Consider the following 19401-nt stretch of genomic DNA (forward strand, 5'->3'; position numbering starts at 1 on the left):
TGTTTGCATAGTCTCAACAATGACTTAAGAAATGATATCATTTATTGCTATCATGTAGATTAAACCAAAATGATTTAATATTAAAATATGGAAACATTTTATATCTTTTGTTCACTGATAAGGATTTAATCCTAACAAGTATACTGAGACATGATATGTCATGGCTTTCTGGAGTCATGACCAAACCAATTAAAATGAAACTTTTGAGGAAAATTTGTGTATCATACAGGAATAATAATTTCCATGTTAACTTAATATTGATATGTTTCTTTAGGTCACTATGCTGTTAAAAATAGAGTATCTTGAAATGTAAAGATCTTTTGTTTGGGAAGGTAGCTAGATGTAAATTCATCTACTCTTACTCCTGTATTACCAGTTCATGTCAAATATTGAGACATAACTATGGTTAGAATTTAGTGCTTAAATCTAAAACTACAACATTTGACTGGAAAAATATTCCTACTAGTAGAAGTAATTGGATTTCCTGAATCTGGGAATTATGATCTTCTTTCAGGTATATATAGCATGTTGTTTTTTGGTGCAGAGAAGAAAAATGACTCTGAGGTATAAATTTTAATGTCTTTCAGTGAGAATACAGGGAATGTAGACTAAAGCTTAGCATACTTTTATCTCATTTTTAATCATTTTGGTTCCTGTTGTCTGTATAAAGTAGCAGTGTAGAAACAAATGAAAAGTATGATTAAAAAGGGAAGTCGGGCAGCCTGTTTGGGGCCCTTTCTGTCTGTTAGGAACTATTCCTATTCCCCAGTACATTTTGTTATTCTTAAGAAAAAAAAGAGAGAACTAAAGTAAAGCTTTGAATTGATATACAACACATTAATTTATAAGCTACCATGATTACATATTTTAATAGAACTGTTACTCATTGGAAAAGATTTTTTTAATTGGTGTAAAAATATTTCCAGTCAAATTGTGTTTCATGAAATATAGTGTTAGTTAAATTGTAACAGAATAGTTACGTTCTTTGCTGGTATAGGAAAAAGACCATAATGGACTATGGGTAAGATTTTTCCCATTCTTAATTAAACTTGTAACAGGAAAAACTACCGAAGATCTGTTTCAGCCCCTATCCTATATAAAACAGTCAAAACAGGGATGTGGGAGAATGAAGAATCAAAGCTCAGGTAAGTAATCGATAGGGCATGAGATTTCACTTTGGGAATCATAGCTTCAGGATGTAAGGCAAGGAATGCAAATTAAACCAGAGATGTTACTGTTTGATTCAGTTTATAATAGGTTCACAGTCCATAGCATCTGTCTTCATATCAGATATTCCTGGGCTTGATTATAGAGTAATATGACTTTTAGTGGTTCAAGTAGGATGTTTGTGTTTTTTCATGGAAATAAGGATTCCATTAGCTTAATTTATAAAATATATGTAAGACATAGTTCTTTTAAATAAATAATCAACTTTAAAATTTAAAAACTGAATATGCTTCTCATTAATAGTGGCCTAGGATGTATTTAATGGTAAAATTAAGCACCATTTTGATGCAGTTGTATAATCTGTTTTCTTCTTTTCTGTTTTTTTCTCTCTCCCTTTTTTTTTTTTTGACTAGGGCCCAATAGGTCCAAACTACAAGATATGCTTGCTAATTTGAGAGATGTTGATGAACTTCCTTCATTGCAGCCATCTGTGGGTTCACCTTCCAGGCCCAGCAGTTCCAGGCTTCCTGAACATGAAATTAATAGGGCAGATGAAGGTAACTATATAGGACTTCCTGAAGGATGTAATGCACTTTGACTTATAGCTATGAATTTCTCATTAGAAAGGACTGCCCTATATTAGAGATAATTTTCCTCTGCAGATGTGTGATCTGCATGGTAGACTTTAGTCTTCATGACTTTGGAAATAACATAAACTTCAAAAAAGACAACTCTAAATCTAGTGTAAAATATTCTGTAGTTTTGCAGATACAGGTCTTATATGTGTCATTTCAACATTGTGAAATTTAAGAGTCTAAACATAGTTAGAAAATATTTACGTAAATACTTAATTTAAGCAGTTTATCTTTAATAAGTAAAGGGGAAAAGTCACCTCAAAGTCTAGATACATTTACTACTTCCTTTGTTTCCTTCTTCCCTTTCAGTCCCTGTCTTCATGCATATACTTTTTATATAGTTACTGTCATCTTATAAATTAACTATTTTTTATATGCTTTGTCTTAGTTACTTTGTACTCGTTGCTGAGGCAAAATACCTGAAGCCCAAAGTTGGGAAAGGGAAGGTTTATTTCTTACAGTTTTTGGAGGTTTCAGTCCACACTCAGTTGGCTCCAAGGCAGGCGGGCATAGCGGAGCCGCAATTCATGGTGGCTGCAAAACAGCAAAAGAGCAAGACACACCTTCTTCCTGCCATTACATCACATCCTGGCTCCACCCCTGTGTGGGTGTAGCACTGACACTATCAATCCAAGCACTAGACAATGAATCATTACAAATGCACAGTGTAAACTCATGAGACCTGGGGCCACAGACATAAACCATGGCATGCTTAAAAATCATACATAGGGCTGGGCCTGTGAGTGTAGGGAGTGTTAAGAGCTCTGGCTTCCTATACACAGGTCTGGGCCTCTCCATTTGAGATGGGGGGAGGGGAGGGAAGGGGAGGGAGAAGATGGGGTGAGAGTAGCAGGGGCCAGCAGAAAGAGAATGCAGGGGAGAGGAGAGAAATAGATTGAATATTTAATTGCCTGTGATTGGTCCTACATGTTCTCCAGTCCACTTTCAGAAAAATTGTCTATTACCTGTGTGTGCTCTCTACTTATATTACTTTGCAGTGTCATATTTAAGAGACACAGTTAAATAATTTACAAAAGCTGATTATGGTCAGTAAGTTTTAGTTACAAGAACATAAATTCTAAGGCTGTAGAGAACAAGTGACACAGATTCTCACAGTTTCACTATCTTCAACAATCCAGTCTGTTGACCACCATGAGTGTGTAAGGAGGTATTTATTTGTCTTCCTTGTTTTCAGATTTTACGAAGCCATTTCTAGGATACTGGTTAATTAAAATTGGCTCACACTTTCTGTACTATCAGTCTGGGGAATTTTAGCATTTTCTTTTGGAGTCATTTTGATCTCATATCTGGACAAAGTTATCACTAAGTGTTAGAAGTGAAAGCAAATCAAACAAAATCACCTATGAAGTTCTAGAATCAGGAGCCATTTGTTTGAAATTTTGGCCTGAAAATTCCTGTTCTAACTTTAAAAATCCCTGTTATATATCAGTAAATATGTAGAGAATTCCTCACGTGACGTGTGGCATTTTCAGTAAATCAGTTTTCATTTATGCCTCTACATTGTACAGTGGCTTAGTAACGTCTTAGAATATAGACTTACTGTATTCTCTTCTGACAAGAATTTTCAGCAGTTTCTACCACTACTTTTAAAAGCAAATAATCATTTCATTTGTTCAACAAATATTTATTATTAGATATGATTGACTGTAGTGCTAGAAAGCATCTTGTAAATTGTTTTCTATATGCACTAAATTAAAATAATCAACTTATTTCTTTTCCAGAAAAGTTAATGTACCTCTAGTAGAAGGCAACTGTTTGAGCTATTAAATCCACTTAATGTTTGTTATTAATCAGTAAAGTAATCACATCTAGAAAATAGTTCAGAGGCTGTCTCTGTCAGAATAATTTTCATTTACAAAGGGTGACATTATATTATCAACTACATAAATGCCTGTTTTAATTTGTCTTTAAACTGGTTCTTGTATGATAGTTGTTTTGGGTTTTTTTTTTTGTTTTGTTTTGAGACACAGTCTCACTATGTAGGTCAGGCTGGGCTTGAACTCACTGTATAGCCCAGGGAGGCCTAAAAGTTATGGTGATTCTCCTGCCTCAGCCTTTCAAGTGCTCGAATTATAGGCTTATGCCACAAAACTTGGCATATGGTAGTTGTTGAAGGAATTAAATTGCAATATTCAGGGTTAAAAGAAGAATATTCAAGTTTATTATAACATAAAACTGCATCTTGAAACACAGTTGGTACCTAATGAAAGTATTCAAGTGGAGATTTAAAAATTTCTTAGTGAAACACAATATGCCTACAGAAAGTGCTGAAATTATGTGTATCTCACTGAGTTATCACAAAGTCCAAGTTATCACCCACCTATGCCACCATCCCTGGGTTAAAAAGTAGAACATCATTAAGGCTTTAGGAATCCTGCCTACGTTACCTTCTTCTACTTCTTTCTCTTCCTTTTCTTTTTTAACCAGGGATCAAAACGCATGACCTTGTTTGTGCTTGCCAAGCAGGCAATTGTGCCACTGAGCTAAACCCCCAGCCTTTTTTTAAAAATCTTTTTGAAATAATGTCTCACTTTGTAACATAGGCTTGCCTTGAACTTGTTGAGCCCAGGTTGTCCTCAAACTCATGGTGATTCTCCTACCTCAGTTTCCCTAGTGCTGAAATTATTGGTGTTTACTACCACCTCAACATCTGTGTTGCCTTTTTTCTGATCACTGTCCCTTGTCTGCATCATAGAGTTAATCCTGCCTTTTAACACTACATATTTTATTAATTTTGCCTAAAGCATACTTGTATTTTCTTTCCTTTTCTTTTCTTTTTTTTTTTTTTTTTTTTTTTTTTTTGAGACAGGGTTTCACTATGCAGTTTAAGCTGGCCTCAAGTTTGCAGTGATCCTCCTGCCTCAGCCTCTTGAGTCCTGGGATTCTAAGTATGCATCACCATGCTTGCCATTTAAAATCATTTTTATTTGAAAATTTCTATGGTCTTCTAGGTTATAGAATTAGTTTTATTTAGAATGAGATTAGCAATATTCAGAAACACTCCTTATATATATTTAGCAATTGAGAGAAGGTATTGGGCAATTAACATGAAATATAAAATGAGAAAACTTTTCTTTGTTCATGCTTTTTTATATAATAATGAAAAAGAAAGGATAATGAATTGTTATATTTGTACCCTGTTTCCCTTTTCTGGTTAGGTGGTGCCTTTAGAAGAAGATAGGACAAAAGCAATCAACTCTTCAAGATCTTCAGCTCACTGAATTTTATTGTTTAAAAGTACTTTAGAATAATTAAATGTACATATATCTTTGTAAGAAATTTAATACTGGCCTATGAGACTGTTGATTGATTCTTCAGAGATTTTTTTGTTGTCATTTCCTTTGTCTTCCCCATTCAGTGGAAGCCCTGACATTTCCTCCTTCTTCTGGGAAGTCATTCATTATGGGAGCAGATGAAGCCCTTGAAAGTGAACTAGGACTTGGAGAATTGGCAGGCCTCACTGTGGCCAATGAAGCAGATTCACTAGCTTATGATGTATGTAGTGATTTTATTTTTGATGTTCTTACTCAACTTTGGAAAATAAAAAAAGATTTGATAGAAAAAATGGCAGTGGTAAAAGGTACTTATAAGGGCAGGCTTTGGTTCAATTTTAATTGCAATCTTTGAAAGATGAAGATATGCCAACATTTTCCAAATAAGCTATATCTAAAATTATAGGCTTCATGCAAATTTATACGCCAGTGTAGTTTGCATATGGTTTTAGGTAGGAGAAAGAATTCTTTTTCCACTACCAAGTTTTGTTTTATGTTTTAGTGCACTAGTGATTCTAACAGCAATATTTCTCTTGCCTTTCCAGTGTATGAGCCCATATCATATTGAGAAGTAATTTTAATAATTGTTAGGGCCAAATGTTAAGGCTGACCCATTAAAGAGATGAAACAAAACTGAAATCTTTGTACCATTATGTATGTGTTTATTTGATTCTAAATACAATCATTTTATAAATACATTTGTAATTACTTATTTCACAGGTAAAGTATAATCTGTCTTACCATTTTGTTAAAAGTATTTCCCTCTTTGATAGTTTTTTTCTCTGCTGAAGAAAATGGTGCATCTCCTGTAGTAAGCCTGCTATGTGCGGCATGTGGGATAGATGTGTAAGGAAACCTTTTTATTCAGAAGATAAAGAAACTTTTTGTTTTCCTACAGATCAAAAGTCCAACTCTCAGTGCTCATTTCATTAGTAAATCTCCCTGTTTCTGAAACATAGATGCTTTTTCTCACTTTCCATCCTAGTTTGTTGTTTCGTTACCCAGGATTAATGCAGTCATCTTCCAATCCCAATAAGGCCTTTGTACTCTTCTGTCATTTGTGATAAAGACTTGAAAACAATCAATTATATTTCCAATGGTTTTTGTAGTCTCATATTTTTACATTTCTCTGTTTAAAACACTACTTAGTTGATTTTTTGCTTTTTTCATCTAATCTTTGACAACCTTTAATTTTAGTTGGCGTATTCAGTTCTTTTCTCTTTAAAAGTAGTTACTGATATATTAGGCTTTAAGTCCACCATCTATTTGTGCCACCTGTTCTTTTTATCTTATTTTTGCCTGCTTGAGGACTATATTTATTATTCAACTCTCTGATATATATATAATACTTGGAATTTATATACTGTTTTACTACTTTTTAATAGCCACATTTAAGATTAGCTCTACTTAACTCCTCTTCTACAAGATATCATTGTTTTGATTCATTGATTCCGTTAGGAACATTGTATTTTTTTTATCATTTACATATTTCATTTTATTTCATTCTTTGCTACACTTCTGACCACCCACGTGGGAGCACCCTAAGAACACTTATAATGTTTGCCTTCAGTGAAGGTCTGCTGGTTCCCTTTTTTCTCAGTTTTTGATTTTCTTATATTCTTTGTTAAGCTTGAATGAATAAACTGTTAGCTCACCTGAGTCTCTAATTAGCAGTAGTGTCGTCTTTGGATTCCAAACATTTTATTTTCCTTTTATCTGTAATGTTTTCTGCTGAAGTCAAGTGTAATTTCTGTATTGGTTATTTAATTATAGTCTGATTTTTATTTTCTCTAATATTATTTCTTTGTTGTTGTGCAAGGGTTTGCTTTTATTTAAACTTCTTGAAGTTCTTAGATTTTCATGGATTGTTATGTTTTCTTTAATTGTATGATTTCTTAGCCATTTCTCCTTAAATATTGATTTTGTACCTACCTTTCCTCCTTCTAAACCTAATTTTATATGTTAGACTTTATTTTTGTAGCCTTTATCTCCTATGCTGTTCCTTTAATTTTATGACTCCTTATAGTTCATTAATTTTCTCTTCAGTTACATGTAAAGTGTAACCTGTAATCTGTAGTTAAACCCATGTATTGGGTTTTGTAGGCTTTGCTTCTTGAGTCAGTCATTATTTTTGTTTTAAAACTTCTTCCAGTTTTTTATTTTGCCTTGTTTCTTCTTGAATTACTAAATTGAAAGTTCAAGATTAGTTCTCTTACTGTTATGTATTATTTCTGCTTTTTTATTTGTTGTCTTAATTCCTTATATATGATTCTATGTTGTCTTAATTCCATATATATATATATATATATATATATATATATATATATATGATTCTTGTGTCCAAATAGCCATATTATTCAGACATGTGACAATATATTCCTGCAGAGAATATGTTTTGATTTTCTTTTCTCAGATGTCTGCAGCCAATAGAAACCTGGAGTCACTATAGTCCATGCTCAGTTCTTGAGGTGATCTACAGCCCCTCCAGTGGCTTGGCTTCTTCCAGTTCACCTTTATTTTCAGGATATAATACTTTGCAGTCTTAACCCAAAGCAGAGTGATTTTAGTTTAGTTACCGTGCCCCACTCTGTTGGCTGGTCCTGTGTAGCACTTTGTATCCCCATGTTGCTGAAAGACTATCAGAGAAATACTGCTGGATCTCTCAGCCATCCTTTTAGAATCAGTAGACATCTCTGGGGAGAAACAACCCCAAATAGGTTTACCTCCTTAGGCCTGTGTTTTTCCCCTTGACAGGTTGGTTTTTCTTTACTTTTGAGTTGGTTTTCCATATTTTGTGTGCTTTTCTGCTTGTCTTATTATAGTCATCCAGATTATTTAGTACATCATGGATGAAAGGAGAACTTTGCATTCTGCTTCCCAAAAACAGATAACTTTTGTTCCCTATTAAATCTTTAAAGACTAAATTCCTAGTGGAATTTAGCTTCTCTCTAGAAAAAATAATACTTTTCTCATAGCTCTTAATTGTTTGGAAACTTTGTGCGATGTCCCTTGGTATGTTTCCAAAAGTAGTTATTGATTTTATTGAATATATTAGTAATCTATTACTGTGTGCAGATTACGCCAGTGCTTAACAGCTTAGAACAACAAATATTATCTCATAGTTTCTATGGGTCTGGAATCTAGGAGTGGCTTAGCTGTGTGGTTTTGGTTCAAGATCTATCATGTAGTTGCAATCAAGGATGTTGGCAAGACCTGCAATGTCATCTGAAGACTTGAGGTGTGGAAAATCTTTTTCCAAGCTCTTCATGTAGTTGTTGGGAGGTTCTGGTTCTTGGCAGGCCTTTTTATGGCCTACTCAACATAGCAGCTGTCTTCCTGCAGGATGAGTGCATGTGAACAGAGAGAGAATGAGTGCCCAAGATGGATGATGATGTAGACTCATTTTGGAATTGATATGTTACCACTTCTGCTGTATGCTTTTGAACACACAGATAAACTCTGTGATGTTTAGAGGGAGCTAATGAGATGTAAATACGAGGAAGTGGAGCTGACTGGGAACCATTTTGGTGACTACCTACTCATTCAAAAAGAATTTCATTTCTTCTACTTGTGAAAACTATTCAGCTGTTGAACAAGATTGAACATGACTGAACTTAGGAAGATTTTCTTTTCTGGGATAAGCAGCCTCAATTCTTATGGTGGTAGTTTCTTGCATGATGTGTATGTTCTCTTATCACTGTAAGTGTGACATGTCTTCTCTTTTTTTTTTTTCCTTTTTTCTTTTTCTGCATATCTTTTAACTTCTGGATTCTGCAATACAGTTTATATTGATTGTGACCTTTGTTGCTAAAGTGTTTGGGTTTGATTCCTGGCATGGTTCTTTGGGCAAATAACTTCACTGCTCTTTTTCTGGTGCATCTAGTAAAAATAATGTTAATTCCAACTTCATGGAGGAGTTGTGAAAATTAAAGTGTTTAGAATTTTTAAAATATTGGGTAATGCTCAGACTAGCAGCTACTCTTAGTACTGTATAACTGTCTTCTTTCTAAGTTTTCAGTGTATTTCCAACATTTACCCTACTCTTGTTTAAACTTAATATGATTGATAACCTTTGAGAGTAAAGAGGTCATTTGTAGTGTTAGTGTGAAGTTAAATAACAATTACTTCAGTTTGCATGTTAATTGGAAAGAAAGAATAGTAGAATATGTTTGTTCACTTGTTGAAGTCACCGTGAAGAAAACAGAAGGGTTTGTTTATTGTACCAGCAGAGTACATTTTTGGTAGTATCTGATGTTTCTTCCATTTTTAACATTTTCTATTTCTAGTTTAAAATCTTATTTATAGTTTAGTGAATAAAACTTAGCTTTTGGGGCAGGGGATTTAGCTCAGCAGCATAAGCACCTGCCTTGCAAGCAGGCAGTCATGAGTTTGATCCCTGGTACCAATAAAAACGAAAAAGACAAAAAAAAAAAAAAAACCAACTTAGCTTTTATTAGATAGTATTGAAAACTTCAAACGTGTGATTATAGTTACTAGGTTTAAAGTCAACTTAATGTTTCAACATTTACCCAAAATTACCTTGCTAGCTGCCAGCGGTGGAGGATATACCTGTAATCCCACACTAGGTGGCTGAAGTAGGAAGATCACAAGTTTGAGCCCAGTCCAGGCAACTTAGTAGGACTCTGACTCAAAATCAAAAAAACTGGGGATGTAGCTCAGTGCAAAGATGCTGGGTTTAATTCCTAGTTCCAAAAAAAAAAAAAACCAAAACAAAACAAAAAAATACAACTATTGTTAATTTAGATTGAATGTCTTAACATCCTAATTGTGTTAGTTAGCTTTTTATTACTGTGACAAAATACCTGAGATAACCAACCAGTTTACAAGTAAAGAAGGGTTATTTTGGCTCTGTTTGAGAGTTTGCAGCACATGATTGGCCTGTTGTTTTTGGACCAACTTACATCGTTGTGGAAGCGTATTTTCACCTTATGCTGGCCAGGAAGCAATGAAAAGAGGAGCCTGGGTCTCAGTATCATGTTTCAAAAGTAGATCTCCAGTGACCTCTAACTTCTTCCTAGGCCCACCTCCTAAAGATTGCACTACCTCCCAGTAGTGCCACAGATGGCAACCAAGACTTCAACATGGGACTGCTGGGGGACACTCTGGATCTAACTACAACACTAGTGAAGATCTGTTATGTATTATTATTTGATCCACTTTTTACATTGAATTATAAGTCTCTTATACATTTCATAGTTCTTCAGAGAAAGAAGACTGACATGTTGCTAATTTTTTCTATTGATCTGGTTTCTTAACATTTAAGAAACTGATTGTTTTGAAAGTTATTCAATGACAGTTTACTAACAAATTGAAATTAATGTTGGGAGTGTAAAGGATATTTTCTTTTCATGAATTAAAAGTACCAATATCTTTGATTTTCTCTTTAATAGATAGCAAACAATAAAGATGCATTGAGAAAAACTTGGAACCCTAAGTTTACACTGAGAAGTCACTTTGATGGCATTCGAGCCCTTGCTTTCCACCCCATTGAGCCCGTTTTGATAACAGCATCAGAAGATCATACATTAAAAATGTGGAATTTGCAGAAAACAGCCCCAGCTAAAAAGTGAGAATATTCTACTTTAATTTATTTGAATATTTTAGTTGCTTTTTAGCAGGAAAAATATTTAATTATTTGCTATTGGATTTTTCCTTTAGTTCTTCCTGGACCATGCCACATAATTTAAGGTGTTTTTCTTTGATACAATCTAATGTTAGGTTGGAAAGGTGACACATAGGAAAATGTTTTACTATCTTATGGTTTTCCCCAAAGTTTATGAATGTTGATAAAGTCCTTATGTATCATGTGTTTTTAATGGATGTCATATTTAGGGAGTACCTTACCTGTACTGAAAATTTCTACTGTTATAAATAGGTCCAAATAGGTATGTTTAAAATAAACTTCTATTTTTTTTTTTAACTCAGTTTGAACTTACAGAGTGGAAGAGAGAAAGGGCTGATTAAGAGGAATGGGGAAGCATTACAGGACTTCAAAACGAGATAACAGCTGTTCAGATTTCTTTATTGTGTTTTGTTTGGCTTCATTCTTTTTAAAATAAAATTTAAAAAAAGAGGGATGGAGACTTCTCTTTGGCCCTATCCTTTGTCCCTAAGACTTTAGGTCCTGACAGATGCTGCTTTTGCCTTTAGTTACCTTGCCTTGGGCCCTTGATTTAAGTAGAAAAAGACATGATTCACTTATAAACATTTTTCTCAATCGTCATATGAGACTCATCTGACATGGTAGGGTCTTTATTGGATCACTTCTCCTTCCTTAGACCATATGGCCCAGAACCAGTGTCTGCTAGCAAGAAATTTTATGTAGTCTCAGTCACTTTTGTTATTATAAAACTGCAGCTGAACTTTACATGGAAAAAAGGTTACAGAAACTTTACTGCTGTTACTGAAAATCTGTTAGCAGTTAAAGGAGATTGATGTTATTTGTGCTATGAATTGTACGTAGAGTAGATAAAATACTTGAGTTAACAGTTTTATAACAGATAGTACAACCAGTTAAAAACCACATGGACTTAATAATTCTCAGCAGCGAAAAATTTGGTTCTGTTTATACGTTGTGACTTTTGCTTTTCTAGTTTTTTGGTCACAATGTGTTGGTTCTAGCACAGTCACATTAAGCTAGGAAGATGAGTGGTTCGTGATATATTCTTGACTAAAATTTAGAAAAATACTGAAATGAATCTGTTGCTGGTGATATTGTGGTAAAAAATAACCTTCACATGTAAGTAACAGTGGCCTGTTTGCCTTTAAACTCAAAATTTCAAAAAGACTTGATGTACCTATAATAATATTCCTAATAGTAATTAAACTAATGGTTTGAACAGTCTGTAAAGTATTAAGGATAACTTTTTTTTTTGTACTGGGAATCGAATTCTTGACTTCACACTTACCAGGCAGACACTGAGCGACTGAGCCGTATCCCTGGCCAGGGATGAACATAGTAACCTTCATGGAAAGACAAGGAAATTAAATACCATTTGTTGAAATCCATTTTGGATGATTCCGTCATGTAGGCTATTTTTTAAATTGTAGAATCTCATTTAATTTCATATATTGTAAGCTATCTCCGTTTTTCTCTTTTATTTTGAATATGGAGGAATCTGAAGTTATCATAGACTAACATGCAAAGTTAGTTAATGACAGAACTAGAAATTGAATTCACAGATTTATCCCTTCAAAGCCCATGTTGTTTCTTGAGTGAAAGTTTCTCTCCTTTTAAGCAAATAGATGTCAAAGCTAAAAGCATAATGACAGGGTGTTCCTACTGAGAAAGAAGCTAGTTTCTTGACATGCTGGAAGTGTTGAGATAGGTAAGCTTTCTTATGCACCCTGTAGTTGAGAATTGTGTATTACCACAGTGTCCATACTTCTGAAAGCATTTGTTATGACACATTCATTTTGTTTATTACTGAATAACGGTGTCTTTGCTCTCTGTTTTAGGAGTACTTCTCTTGATGTAGAGCCCATCTATACATTCAGGGCTCATAAGTAAGTGTATGACTTTTCTTTGTTTTAACCCAACAGCATTGTGAAAACAATCTGATTATATTTATTTTCTTTCCTTTCATTTATGTCTTTTTGGTACTTGGTATTTTTTTGTGACTGTAGAAGGAACTGCAGGTAATATGCCAAAAAGTTTATGCTATCAAATTAGAGATCTTTGACATAAGTCTTTATTTATATGATGTTTAAATAGTATGTATTGGTATTTTAAAAATAAAGTTGAGGCAGTTAGATTTGGGTTTCTTTCTTTTTATCTTTTTTTAACTTATAAAGATAACATACACGGAAATATTCAAAGACTGGGTCTTTAGCAATTGGAAGAATACGTGAGGCCCTAGGTTCTGTCCCTAGTACCACCTAAAGATATTTTTGTTGTGATCATATTTTTTATGAGTATAAGGGACATGTCTGTTCATTTGATTTAGCACAAAGATTGCATACTTCATATATAAATGGTGAGATAGTAGATATTTTTAGACTATGTGCTTTCTGTTACATATGCTTGGTTTATGTTGTGTTATTATGTTGTTTTGGTCCTCGGATTGAACCCAGGTCCTTCTTTAACATATTCTTGTTTTTTGTGTTACAACCTTTTAAAAATCTGCAAAAACAGACTACTGGATGAATTTGGTCTGGAGGCCATAGTTTACAATATCTGGTTGTTTTATTTTGTTTTGTTTTTCTTTTTGTGCTGGGAATAGAATTCAGGACCTCACACATGCCAGGCAGATGCTGCACCAGTGAGCTAAATCCTTGGTCCCACATGTCTGGTTTTATCAGAGGAACAAAAATGAACAATGTTCTGATAATATTTTTATTCATTGTAAAAAACAAAAACAAATCCATTTGAATAAGCATTCTTATTTTTAACGAGTCATATTATAGAATTGATTTTTGAGAATAGCATTTTACTTAGTTACCTGTTCTTTTATTTCATATCCCAGAGGTCCAGTGCTTTGTGTGGTAATGAGCAGCAATGGTGAGCAGTGTTACAGTGGTGGTACTGATGGACTGATCCAGGGCTGGAATACCACCAATCCCAACATCGATCCCTATGATTCTTACGGTATGTGACTTCTCAAAAGTTTTGAAAGAGTAAAATACATCTTTTTACACACATTTTTATAGTATATAAAGGATAAACCAGATATTTTTGAGACTAGATAAGTAAAAGAGAAGCATATCTATTTTGTTAAAAAGAACTCCTATATTAGGGAATCATTTTTAAAACATATTCTTCCTTCAAAAACATTTCTCAGTCCCCCAGAGTCTTACTGATCAGAAGTATTGGCCTGGTTGATAATTGTTTTTTTCATGTTAGACCTTTATATGGTACTTCATACAAAATTACTAATCTGCAATCATATTTTTTCACTGTTTTTGACATAAAACTAAAGGAAAATGAATGTTGGCATTATTTCCTTGATCAGTTATTGAGAAAGATAATAGGGTAATGAGTTGTAAAGCTCATGCTACCAAAATATTTAAAAGGCATCAAAATTAAGAAGTGCCGGTTAGTCTTGTGATTAGTATTATAAGTCATAAATTCATACTGTAAAACATCACTAAACGTTACTATAAGGTCTCCTATAAAAACTGTTCAGGAATTGGCTGTTTTTGTTTTCTGTCAAAAGATTTAATGTGTCATATTTGTCATAAAAGTGTGTTTTAATTTCACTATCACTTTAGATTGATAAATATAAGAAATAAGAATTCCTCCAACTCCCCCCCCCCCCCAGGAGCCTTGTACTCGCTATATCCCCAGGGTCTTGCTAAGTTACTAAATTACCCAGGCTGAACTTGAACTTGTGATCTTGCTGCTTTAGCCTCTCAGAGTGTTGGGATTATAGGTGTGTGACACCAACACTTACCCTCTCTGCTGTTTCTCTACCTCCTCAGTATCTAAGAGTAAGAGAATGACGTAGTTGACTCAATTTTGTCAACTCCATTTCCCTCTCTAGCTTCTGGGTAGTCTCGTTTGCTCATCATCAGTGTTTCTTTAATGATGTTATCTAGAAAACATAGTTACTAGTTAAGGCTTTGGTGTCCTTTCCCTTGGATCATCTTTCTGCGTTATGGTGTTTAGTAATATGACTTAAGTATAGCAAGACTGTCAGTGACTTTCTAATTACCTAATTCAAGGTTATTTTAAGACTTATTTTTACTAGATGTATCAGCTATAATTTGCAAATGTTTCATTCTTTTAGAGTTCCATTTTAGACTCCCATTTTTAAAGAATTTTGTCGGGGGCTGGGGATTTAGTTCAGCGGCATAAGCGCCTGCCTTGCAAGCCTGTGGTTGTGAGTTCAATCCCTGGTACGGTTTAAAAAAAAAAAAGAAAGAAAGAAAGAAAGAAAGGATTTTGTCTATATATTGGCTTGACAGTTTGCCGTGGTTTCTCCTTTGTGGAATCTTTTTATGTTTCTTTCCTTCAACAGTGTTATTTTTCAAGACTCAGGCCTTAACTCATTCTTTGCAGTGTGCATTTCTGGATAGATTGAATCTACTTCTGTGGCTTTCTAGGCTGTACTGATAAATCTTCTTAAGCTCAAGAGTATCTATAGAAAATTCTTTGTTTTTCTTTCAATTTTTTAATTTTAATTTTTTTCTTTTTATTTGAGACAGAGTCTTACTGTGCAGTTCAGGGTGGCCTTGAATTCACTGTGTAGCTCTCAGGCTGGCCTTGAACTTGTGACAGTTCTCTTGCTATGGCCTCCCAAGTGCTGGAATTACAGGCATGCACTACTACACCTGACAAGAAATCTCAGTCTGGTTGTCTCACTGTCCTTAAATCTCAGCACGTTTTGTTTTTTTGTTTTTTTTTTTTTTCTTGTTTAGTTGCTGGCATTACTAGAAAACTAACCTAACCCAAACTAGAAATCTAAGTTTTCTTTGACTCCTTGTTCTGCTGTCCATAGTTTATTCTCTAGTTTTTTGGTACAGTTCCCTAAGTAGTTCTTGAATTTACTCCTTCTGCTGTAGCCCATGTATCCCTGCTCTGCCTTAGGTTTTTATCATCACTTTTCCACTTTACCAACCAACCCCTTTATCTTGTTTCTGATGGTCTTCTATACCACAGCAAGGTTATATTATTAAAAACTCAAATGACCTATCTACTGCTCCTGGGAAATTGTTCAGTCAATCTTTAATAGCTTTCAGGATAATTTCCAAGTTCCTTAAAGTGTCTTAGAGATCCTATCATAGGAGCCAAGGATTTAGCTCAGATGCATAAGCACCTGCCTGGCAAGTGCGAGGTCGCGAGTTTGTCCCCGCTACCGAAACAACAATAACAAAACTCCCACAGAAATCTTAGCATAAACTATCTGCCCATACCTCATCCTTTTCCTACCTCAAATGCCACACTCTAGACTCCTTTTCCTTCTGTAATTTTGTAGATGCTGTCTCCTTGCCAGGCATACCTTCCTTGTATTCTCTATTGATTGACATCTATGTACTCTAGATGCTGCTATCTTTGAAAAGTTACATCTTCCCATTTACTTTCTATGTCATTAGTATCTGTCAGTTGCTGGGTGTTTAATATTGTGTTTTGAGGATAAGCATAATACTGTCTTAATTATGTGTGTGGCATCAGCATCAATCATAGTGTCTGATACAGTGTCTTAAATAAATATTTTAGGATATTTTTGAGGATGTAAGACATACCACCATTGGCATTTCTGGACCTCACTTGTGAGCTGTCTTGAAATCACCACTTATAGAATCTTTGTGAAGATTAATAAAGCTTCCAGTTTGACTGTTAGCATGAAATTGTGCCTAGTGACCCGCCACCCAGCTGCAACTGTATGAGAATTTAGGGATTCCTATACATTTCACTTCCTATCACTATAAATGGCATGCTCCCTGGGCACTCCCAGGAATAACTGCCATTCATTGTACGCTAGGAGAAGTAGCCAGAGGCGGTATAGTCAGAGTGCTGAAGAAATTCATAGTAAGGAAGGACCACTGTTCCCTTCTGTGGGGAGCGTGAGTCACGATTCTCCAAAGGTAGATTAAATTAAAATGATTTATATTAACTTACTTTTAAAAAATCTAGGTAAATCCAGGGAGGACAAAAGAAAGAAGCAAGGATATACCTAATATTTTAGCAAGACAAATGCATGCTTTTTATTTTTAAAAATTTAAGCTCTACATTTGTATATTTCTAAATCTGTTTCTAATTGCTGCATTTCAGAAAAATAATTGAAACTAAGCAATGTGTTTTGTATTGTTGTGCTTTTGTTTGTGTTTTACCTCCTTGGAACCTAAGTATCTTTATGGGTTTTTTCTCCTTATTTTGCATTTTTTGCTGTTTTATATAGATCCTTCTGTTTTAAGAGGCCCTCTGCTCGGCCACACAGATGCAGTTTGGGGCTTGGCTTACAGCGCAGCGCATCAGCGCTTGTTGTCTTGTTCAGCAGATGGCACTCTTCGTTTGTGGAACACAACTGAAGTTGCTCCAGCACTAACTGTATTTAATGATAATCAAGGTATATACTTCAGAATTTTATTTTGCTCAATCAGTTATTAGACTTCTCATTCCAAATGTAAATAAGCAAGAAATTAATAAATGATTCTACAGACTTGTTGTTTAAATTCAATTTGAAAGTTTCTTTGAATGAAGAAAAATGTATCTGTTTGAATTTCCAACTTATGTGTAATTCTTAAAAGCACAGTACTTGGGAGAATACAGATTTTATATTTTTAAAAATCAAGGTATGATTCACTTACAGTGAAAAACACAGATGTTAAGAAAACATTTCGAGGACCAGGGATATAGCTCACTGCCTGGCAAGCACAAGGTTGTGAATTCGATTGATGGTACCAAAAAAAAAACGTATGTTTCAGTGTGTCTGATGAAAGGCTGCAACCCTGTAAACTCACGCAGATCAGAAGCAGAACAGTTTTTTCAACTTGCAGAGCTCCTTTGTGTCCTTTCCATTCAGTCCCCTCCCCTCCTTCCCTACCAGAGAACACATTGGTGTGATTTTTTAAATCATAGATTGCCTCATCTCTTCTTAAACCTCATACAAATGAAATAATATAGCGTGTACGTTTTTGAATTTGGTTTTTTACTAATGTTTCCACAAGTTACTGTCAATTTATTTCTCTTTATTATTTAATAATACTTTATTAAGCCATAATTTATCTATTAATTTTCCTCTTGACAAAGACTCTTAGCGACATTTGATTTGTTTCAGCTTTGAGCTATGAGCAGAGTTGCTATTTTCAAAATGATTGTGGCACTTTGTAGTGTTAACTACAGTGCATGAGAGTTCCATTTGCTCTACATGCTTACCAATATTGATGTCAGTTTATTTAATTTTAGCCATTGTAATGGGTGTGTAGTAGTATTTCGTTTTAGTTTTCAGTTTTGCTTTTCTTTGATGGCTAATTATGTTGAGCACTTCTTTTATTTTCTTACTGGCCATTTATCCTCTGAATTACACACATTTTTGAACTGTCAGCTTGCTTTAGTTAGATACCAAAAAAAAAGTCACATTATGTTTTATATATTACTCTGTTTTTATGCTTACAAATTGTTTCTCAAATTTTAAGTATTCTAGATAGTAAATAAAAGTACCTTCTTTATTGCGTTATCTTAATTTATCTTTAGACTTTGGTGAATTGCTTGTGTGTTGGATTTATATGATTCTAACATAATAAAAATTTTACCTTCTGAATTTTGTAATTTTAGTGCTAAGGTTTTAATTTCTCTCTTTCTCTCTCTCTCTCTCTCTCTCTCTCTCTCTCTCTCTCTCTCTCTCTCTTTCTCTCTCTCTCTCCTTCCTTCTTTCCTTCCTTCCTTCCTTCTGCCTCCTTTCTGCCTTCCTTCTTTCCAGAGCTAGGGATCAATCAGGGTTTTTATGCATGCCAGGCAAGGGCTGTCTACTCCTGAGCTACATTCCCAATCCAATATGGATTTTTCTTTTTTTTTTTTTTTTTTGCATTTGTTTGGGGACAGGATCTTCCTAGTTACGTAGATTAAAGGCATGTGCCACCACATCTGTTTTACTTTTTTTTTCTTTAAGAATTTCCATTATACCACTCTAAGCCCCAGCTTAAGGTAGAAGTTGCAAAGTTTGTAGTCAATATTTGTTTTCTACTTGTTGTTCAAATGAAAGTTTGCACTCCATGAATATGCTAGTAGAATAATAGAAGATAGACTGAATAGGTAAGGGTAATAAAAATAAAATAGAATAAAACTAAACATTACCAAAAGAATTTTTATTGAATGATTGTGAGCTGATTGTTGTTCTCGTGGTAAGCTTTATTTACCTTTAAAGAAATCATGCCATTATATTTCTTCTGCTTTTTTCTTTAATCACATTTCAAATATACCCTTTTCATTGCTATTCTTTGATTATATTCTGACTCTTTTATATTAGAGTTGGGAATTCCTGCCTCTGTGGATCTAGTGAGCAGCGATCCAAGCCATATGGTAGCATCATTCAGCAAAGGATATACGAGCATCTTTAATATGGAAACGCAGCAACGTATTCTCACTTTAGAATCCAATCTAGATTCAAGTATGTATACCAATTTTAAATATTGTGTGTTTGGATCAACTTTTAACTTGATCAGAATTATAACCACTATCCATAAAGTGTTATACCTCTTAAATCTCAGAACACATTTACTTAGAAAAGTAATTTATAATAAGTAATTTTTATAAAGTGATTTATAATAGACTTTTAAGAATGAGTTAAGTTTATGTACATTTGTAACTGTTCTATTTGAAATAGTATTTGAGTAGTCCACAGATA

General features: G+C 34.2%; 1 protein-coding gene across 2 annotated transcripts in view; it reads left to right on the forward strand.

The window, feature by feature from the left end:
- The window catches only part of Strn (striatin), a 119935-nt gene that overhangs the window by 85896 nt on the left and 14638 nt on the right, over positions 1 to 19401 (forward strand). The window contains exons 9-16 of one of the 2 annotated variants that reach the window (XM_013156038.3): positions 1059 to 1145; positions 1581 to 1724; positions 5182 to 5318; positions 10507 to 10682; positions 12575 to 12622; positions 13582 to 13703; positions 16957 to 17124; positions 19024 to 19164. In XM_013156038.3, coding sequence (XP_013011492.1) covers positions 1059 to 1145; positions 1581 to 1724; positions 5182 to 5318; positions 10507 to 10682; positions 12575 to 12622; positions 13582 to 13703; positions 16957 to 17124; positions 19024 to 19164 — 1023 coding nt within the window. The remainder of the gene's footprint in view (positions 1 to 1058; positions 1146 to 1580; positions 1725 to 5181; positions 5319 to 10506; positions 10683 to 12574; positions 12623 to 13581; positions 13704 to 16956; positions 17125 to 19023; positions 19165 to 19401) is intronic. The other variant, XM_003473027.5, reaches the window with a different exon arrangement.

This window comes from Cavia porcellus, unplaced genomic scaffold (genome assembly GCF_034190915.1).
Source record: "Cavia porcellus strain 051 isolate PalLab524CR breed Dunkin Hartley unplaced genomic scaffold, mCavPor4.1 scaffold_1, whole genome shotgun sequence".
NCBI lineage: Eukaryota > Metazoa > Chordata > Mammalia > Rodentia > Caviidae > Cavia > Cavia porcellus.